The sequence below is a fragment of the Cyclopterus lumpus genome, chromosome 20 (genome assembly GCF_009769545.1).
Source record: "Cyclopterus lumpus isolate fCycLum1 chromosome 20, fCycLum1.pri, whole genome shotgun sequence".
NCBI classification, from domain to species: domain Eukaryota; kingdom Metazoa; phylum Chordata; class Actinopteri; order Perciformes; family Cyclopteridae; genus Cyclopterus; species Cyclopterus lumpus.
The window spans coordinates 12938498-12945647 of record NC_046985.1 but is presented as its reverse complement, the minus strand read 5'-3'; the positions used below and the strand labels follow the sequence as shown (position 1 = coordinate 12945647).

The window sequence follows — 7150 nt, the reverse complement described above, 5'->3', positions numbered from 1 at the left end:
CTGGGCCTCTATTAGGATCACAGAGAGAGACACTCAGCTGCCTCCTGCGGAGCTGGCAAGTCTCTTTCATTTCACACCATGCAATGGCAGTGACACACACACACACACACACACACACACACACGATCATCAAGGACAAAAGACTTCTCAAACATCACCAATTGATTCCAAGCTTACCTAAAATCCTCCTTGATTTTGTCTTTGCAACCAATATTACAAAATAAGAGTGTCACTGGACATGTTAAGTAATGTGTTATAACACTTTATTGACCTCTATAAGGCCGATCTCTTCTCACCTGTTTCATTGAGAGGTCAGAATGCATGGTCAGCAGGCATCACGCTGGGTTGCTGCTGCAGGGCGCTTCGACAGGGAGGATTCTGGGTCCAAGGTTGAGCGCGTTACTCTATCACTTTGCCAGCCTGCAGTTTACAGCTATCTCAAGAGAGGATTTTAATCATATTTTGAGGGTATTCAGACTCAAACTTATTGTTGATGCGTTTTAGATTATTAGAGCAAAATTATTATTTTGACAATACAATACGATAAACAGTCAGTGGACAACAACATATCTCCTGGGCCATGATTACCTGGATTACATTTTATTTTCCAATCAAAACCAGATGCACAGTGCCATTCATACCAAAAGCAGGGATTCAGTAAAGGTGGTTTCTGATTTTTAAGAAAGAATCAACAAAACAAATCGATGCACTCACCAACTGCTACATAATAATGTCAAAGTTTCATTGAAGAAACATCTCCTAAAATAATCTATAAATAAAATAACTGTGAATAGCCTGAGAGGACGCTGTGCTGCTGAAGAAACAGGTGTGAGCTTCATCACATCGTCCTTTAGAGAGACTGACTGACACACACACACACACACCAAATGAATAGGACAGCCTGGGCAGTGAAGACTGCTGTTTATTTTATGTCTAGCAGTGCTATCTGTTTTTAGGACTCCTAATCAAACATGCCTAAGGCCACTGGATAGATAGAGACACACACACACACACACACCACATTTCAACTCTCCTCTCAAGCGCTTCAACTGGAGTGAATAACGATGTGCTGACTAGAAAGACAAACATATGAAACACCAGACTTTGAGAGAATTGTCTTAATTTTTATTTTTGATGTGCAAAAACAAACAACCTTTCACCCAAACATATGGCTAGCAAATTAGAGCAGCGGACATTCTTTTGATGTACACTGGAGCAAATGCCTCCATATTGCCCAAAATGTCACCACATGATCACACATTTTTTCAATATTCATGAGCCAGATATAAATTACCAATAAACTATGAAGAAGAAAAAGGAGAAAAAAAAGCCACTTCCATCAAGACAATGATCATATAAAACAAAGTTCCCTATTTCTGGCACATGCGGGGGCAAATATGCCTTTTTATTAATATGTATCTTTTTCTTTTAGGATTGGGGGCGCAGTCGTGACAGGATAGCACGTCGCCTCGGTACTCTTTCCTTCCAACACTTCTCCAACCACTCAAGGGTTTATGTGTACGAGTTGTTTTCCCGTGCAAAACTCTGCGATTTGGTTCACGAAGGCGCTGGCTTCCCTTTAGAAAAGTCCTCAGTGTTGTCCTCCATGTTGGGAATGTTTGTGTGGGGCTCTGAAGCGTTTCTTTAAAAATGTATCCCCCTTGTAAAAAATAGTTTGTTCCTTCAGTTTGCTGCAGAGAGTTTGAGTGATTTCAGGCGGTTCTACACCAGCGGTATACTGGTACATGTTGATGAGATACAGCGGCTGTGTCACACCGTCCTAGTTTAATTGCGTGTCAGCAGTATTTCCATCCGATTGCTGGTCACACCTTGTATTCCCATCCTTGGCTCAGTGTTGATGTGGCTGGCCGCTCGGGCGCCTGCTCCTGCAGGCCGAGTCAGGCGGGACAACTCCCTATCTGGGCAGACAATCATCAGTCTGCCAGCGCAGGACCTCCGCTACGCCCGTGGGTGCCTCCTATACATTTTGAGAGAGAAATCGGACTTTCTTTCCTGTCAGCAGCCAGCCCCTAAGGTCGTTGATGGAGGGAAGCTTAATTTTCTCTTTGTTTTTACTGTAAACATTCAAGAAGATGCCGAAGAGCACCAGAAGGCCGCCCCAGATGTACCTGACGAGGGAGAGATTGGAAAGGTTAGATATCTTCAAAGGAGACGCCAGAGATGAAGTGGACTGCCACGTGCGAACGTCAGCAGATGCCAATTTGAGCCAATATAATAATTGGATGTACAGTGTGAAGTAGAGCAGTAGTTCAACAAGATGGCCACGCAAAGGCAGATACTGGTAATACTAAAGTATATCGGTTTAAGAAGCGTAAACTGTGAAAAGGACCAGTAACGTGGCACACACCAGCTGGAGGGAGAATGAAGTTGGGGAAAGATGCACACGTTTTTTTTGTTTCTTGTATGTAGTGTGTGTGTGTAGAAAGTTACAGAGAAAAGAAGAGCAGGAGAGGTAGAAAAACAAGCGCCTTTGACAACAGAGGAGTTGGAGGGCGAGCGGGAGCAAAGAACAAGTGGAGTAGTCGAGGTCTGAAAATGAACAGACATGAAAACCAGGGGCAGAGGAGCCAAATCAAGTTGAAGTGGTCAAAGGAGAGGCCAGTGGGGACTTGCTTTAAACTAGAAGAAAACTGATCAAAGTCAAAAACTTACTGAAAAGTGAAAGGTTTTGCAAAGAACATGAAGGAAAGTACGATCGTCATGGCCTTTCTCCCGGTGGTCACTGCAAAGGAGAAAAAAACAAACATGTGTGGTTTTACTTAATTACAAACAAGAAATGAAAGCTCAACAGATGCGACTCACTAATATGGCCAAAGACACATTTCTAGTCTAGTGTGTTACATAAATATATGTTATGGATTATGACCCAAATCTCTGTCCGAGATAAAATTACAAAACCGATTACGGGGTCAGATTATCCCGGAATGACAGCAGCTCTGACCTGTAACTGCAACCAGGGCACCGAAGAGCTTGATCAAGGCGAGCACGAAGGAGATGCCGAAATAACCCGTAAGAGAGAAGAAGAAGGCGTAACCGTACGTCTTCACGGGATGCTGGGAGGGCGGAGAGGATGCGACACAACTGAGATAATATGACTGAATGTGAAACAGAAGTGACATCGGCCTCCTCCCGATGCTGCGATCACATCCGGACTTACAGTAAATAAAGCATCTTGTGAGTATATACAGCCTGAATTAAAAAGCAGCTGCCAGGAGCGCAAGATTAATATACTGTACATAAAAAGTGATTAATCTGCATAGTATCGAGTCCTTTTGTCTTAAGATCTACTCACTTCTGAGCAGAACGCCACCGCTGGCCCGAGTCCACCTACACAGAGCAGGCCGGTCAGTATGTAGACAAACCCGATGGAGTACGAGTACAGCACCTGTCCACACAAACCCCATGCGACCGGTCAGTGATACCACAACAATTACCACAATTCTCACAGAGCAGTCTGGGTTTGACGACTTCGTGGAGTTGCAGATAGACTTATTGTTCATTTTTCAGAGAGATAAACAGGCTACCATTTCAGAGTTGGAGCCATTGTGCAGTTTCATGGCTTTCTCCTGCACGTTTCCGATGGCGGCGTCGGCACACAGCGCCAGGGAGATGAGGAGAACACCTGTGTGCCACGGACACGCATCAACACACGAAACTAAGAACAACGGCTATCTGAACACACAGGCGCATGATGCATTTTTAGCTGAAGCTGTGCAGGGATGAGCTAGGAGGCACTTAATGCGTCTCCACACTTTCTATGCCACACACACACACCTCTCAGAGCACACAAAAGAAGTTACCTGTGACGTTGAAGCTGGGGGCCACTTTGCTGTCTGCCAACGTAAACCATACCAGTCCCAGACTCATGCAGAGGGCCGCAGACACATCAGCCACATTATAGCGTTTACCTGGAACACAAACCCGTGGCAATGAACCCTTTTGTACTCCGAATGAGAAACTTTAACTTCTAAAATCTCCTAAAATCATACTTTGGGGAAAACAAGGAATGAGTTTTAGCGATGAAACTTCCAAAACCTTTTACAACATCACAAACACAGAGAGCCCATCTGAGACACCGCCTCGAGCTTGGCTTGCAAAGGAATCTTCAAAAGATGACCAACCTCTTTTTAAATAAAAGAAGTTGACATTGGACTCAGGTTTAAAAAAAAAAAAGTTTTTTTACATTGGGTATTCTTGACAATTGGAAGTTTGAGCGGAGGTTGCCCCTGTAACAATACACCAAAACCGCAAAAGTTTGGAGAAAAAAAAAACAACAACAGGATGAAGGAGTCTTCCAAAAGCAGTTTGACGGATAGATGCCTTGAGGTTGACAAGGGGACGCAGCATCAGGTCGACCGTGGTCGGCTTTGATTCCCTGACTCTCCTTTGAAGGGCCTCACATCAGATGCAACCCCACACTCCTCCCTTCATCCTTCCCTCGCGCCCACTTTCTTTCCTCTTTGCATTCCAAGTGAGTAAATTCTGTTTTCCACTCGACCCCTTGAGGGACCCTGGTCCTCACATCTATCCATCGAGAAAGAGACGCAAGAAGGCAACCCCAGAAAAAACCCCAGCAAAACCTGTCTGACGTTGAGGATACAGAACCTCAAGTGGGCCGGTGTGAGGATGAAAGGACAGAACTAGTGCAGCCGGCTGGGCTGACAACACAAAAAAGTAGGTGCCCAATGTTGAAAGGTTGTCGTCCCTTCAAAAGGAATCATGTGAAATGACTGAAATGAGGTGTAAAATGTACTCTGTCCTGCCTGATGCATATGGTTAAGTTGTTCAATTAGTTCAATTAGGAACGCATGTGTTTTTCTCTCTCAGTAATACAGTCACATGTATATTCAGAGATTCCTCCATCTTGTGAATGAAATGTTTACTCTAAAGACTTCTGAGAGAAAAATCTAATTTCTTAGTTTAAAAACCACCAGCACAAGTAATTATCCAATTGCTGTAAGTCTGTGTACAAATACAAATACAGTAGCATCAGCTTACCTTGTATAAAGATTCCTCCAATCATGACTGGGATGAGTTTACAGCACTTAAAGATGACCTGTGTGGGGTAGTTCAAGTAGCCCAGGGAGGTATTGGACAGGCCCATAGTGCCCACTGTTAGAAATGCTATAATCATATAGGTCTTCCCCGGTATCCTGGAAGACAGGAAAATATAACGTAGTCGAGAGACAGATTATTTTTTTTTTTTAAACGGACGTGTTGCTTAAAACGGTTTAACAAAACATTTTCATCAGCAATACTTCCAAAAACAGCGAGTAGTCTTTCATCCGGGAGCACGGGATTATTCACCTTCGCCGTTTGTCCTGCGTGAGCTGAAGCTCCACGAGTCCAAACATGGAGTAGAAGCCAAACTGGATCAGAGTGAGGTACCAACCAAAAGGCTTGAATCCTTCCACTGAAAATATCAACTCCTTGATGGATGAGACAAATAAATAAATCACAGAGCAGGGACCGATAGTTTAATGTGCCATCAGTACCGGCACTGTATTTTCCAAATATAAAGCAACATCTATTAAAACATTACACGTATACAAACTTTGGTGAGACTGAATTTGCCTGTCTTTTGTATCTGTGCATGCAGATAGACACAGAGCTTTCACAACAGCACTATCCTTAATCACATGTTTGTGTGCTCCGATTGTCTTTCTCCCTGTGTTACCTGCAGGTATCCATAGATGAGGTAAAAGAGGAAGACTCCGGCCACGCAGATCAAGAACTGCGTGGGGGGGCTGAAGCTGCTCAGGTTGATTCCCAGGACCCTCAGCTCCTCTACAGACTTTATGTGGGGCGACATCACCTCCGTGGACGCCGGGATGGAGATTGAAATGTGCTTCCGTGAACTGTTGTAGCTCACCAGGCCATATTTGGCACTCATTGTTGCTGCTGGGAGCTGCGGGGACATGGAGAGAGAGAGAATTAGGTGATACTCAAAAAGGAAATCATTTACTTAAGTGTCTCTGCTTAAGCGTCACACACAGCGCAGAGCCGTGGGACCACAGGAAAAGCTCATGATGCCACTTCCTGCTTTACTTGAATGGTTGTTGTATTACATGATGTGCAAAGAAGTGAACAGTCAGTGATCCAGTCAGGCTCCGTGACACTGGGACCCACTTGCATCCATCAAACTCAAACGGCTGCTGCATCACACCAGTTATGACACATGTCATGTACTCCCTCAGGAGCCTTTCAAAGACGTGAGCATTTACACGACGCTGCCTCGTTTTTCATTCTGAAACGGGGTTTTCTGCTGATTGTGTAGTTATAACGTTACTCAACACAGCCCCAAACCGCTGCATCACATTCAACTCCACACACACCTCGGTGTAGATGTGCAATACGATATAGACATTCGATACATAGAGCATCGTGTTTAGAAAACGTATGATAGCCAGTGACGTTAGCTGGGCTAACTTACATGAAGTAGCCGGTTGCTAGCAACTTAAGTGGAAGTTGTCCTGACTAGTTAGCATAGTTTAAGCCTCCAAAGACGAGTGGAAACTTGGCAACATTCACAGCCGATCCACGAGCGATGCATTTCATGCCCGCCGCTGACTACTCCACATTACAGGCAAGCTACAGTAGCAGGTTCGTTACCTTCAGCAACACTTCCGGGTTTGTTTTTACGCTAGCTTATCCGCTCCTTCGGAGGCGACGCCGGTGACACTCATTTCCCTGGACGTGCCGGCTTCCTCTTTCGCACATTTCGGGAGTTTTCATGATTTCCTTCCGCTGTGACAAACATCCAGGGCGCGTTGAGACGCGCGTTAGCCTGCTAAAAGCTGCCTGTTTGCTGCAGCGGCAGGAGCGGCCAACAACTTCCGCTCCGCTGCGACCTCTGAACTCCGATGCCATTGGTCCACGGAGCTCCGCGCAGGGCAACGCAGGTGAGTCACCACGCGTCATCGGTCCGGTGTTCAATTCGGTGTTATTCCGCGCGCCACTGACGGCAGGAAAGGAACGCGCAGGAGACGAGCGCGTGGCTTTAGTTGGGGGTTGAACGTCAGAGGCTGCGTGCGCGTGCTACCTGTTTCGAAGACTCCATCAGAGTTACAAGGTGAGCTTGATGTCTCCAGTCACACCAACGTGCACCTGAGCACATGCACGTGTTGCT

The 7150-nt window shown here is 45.4% G+C and overlaps 1 protein-coding gene across 2 annotated transcripts; it reads right to left on the bottom strand.

Moving 5' to 3' along the window:
* Positions 1-1103: 1103 nt before the first annotated feature.
* slc35b3 (solute carrier family 35 member B3) lies at positions 1104-6877 on the bottom strand. Of its 2 annotated transcripts, none has more exons than XM_034560557.1 (10): positions 6634-6877; positions 5699-5929; positions 5329-5450; positions 5020-5174; positions 3822-3929; positions 3546-3643; positions 3314-3406; positions 2963-3074; positions 2674-2743; positions 1104-2129 (listed from the first exon to the last, which is right to left on the bottom strand). In XM_034560557.1, exons 2-10 carry the CDS (start codon positions 5912-5914, stop codon positions 1979-1981), a joined length of 1125 nt encoding a protein of 374 aa, XP_034416448.1. In that variant the 5' UTR covers positions 5915-5929; positions 6634-6877; the 3' UTR covers positions 1104-1978. The 2 variants fall into 2 exon arrangements, with proteins under 2 accessions (XP_034416448.1, XP_034416449.1); XM_034560558.1 differs by lacking the exon at positions 6634-6877 and adding an exon at positions 6455-6618.
* Between the last annotated feature and the right edge of the window lie 273 nt (positions 6878-7150).

Excerpts from the sequence above, each read along its gene's own strand:
- slc35b3 (XM_034560557.1), bottom strand. The coding sequence starts at position 5,914 with ATGAGTGCCAAATATGGCCTGGTGAGCTACAACAGTTCACGGAAGCAC. Across the intron at positions 3,407-3,545 it reads ATGGCTCCAACTCTGAAATG|GTGCTGTACTCGTACTCCAT; the intron begins GTAGCCTGTTTA and ends TTGTGTGGACAG. Across the intron at positions 2,130-2,673 it reads GCAAAACCTTTCACTTTTCA|GTACATCTGGGGCGGCCTTC; the intron begins GTAAGTTTTTGA and ends CTCCCTCGTCAG.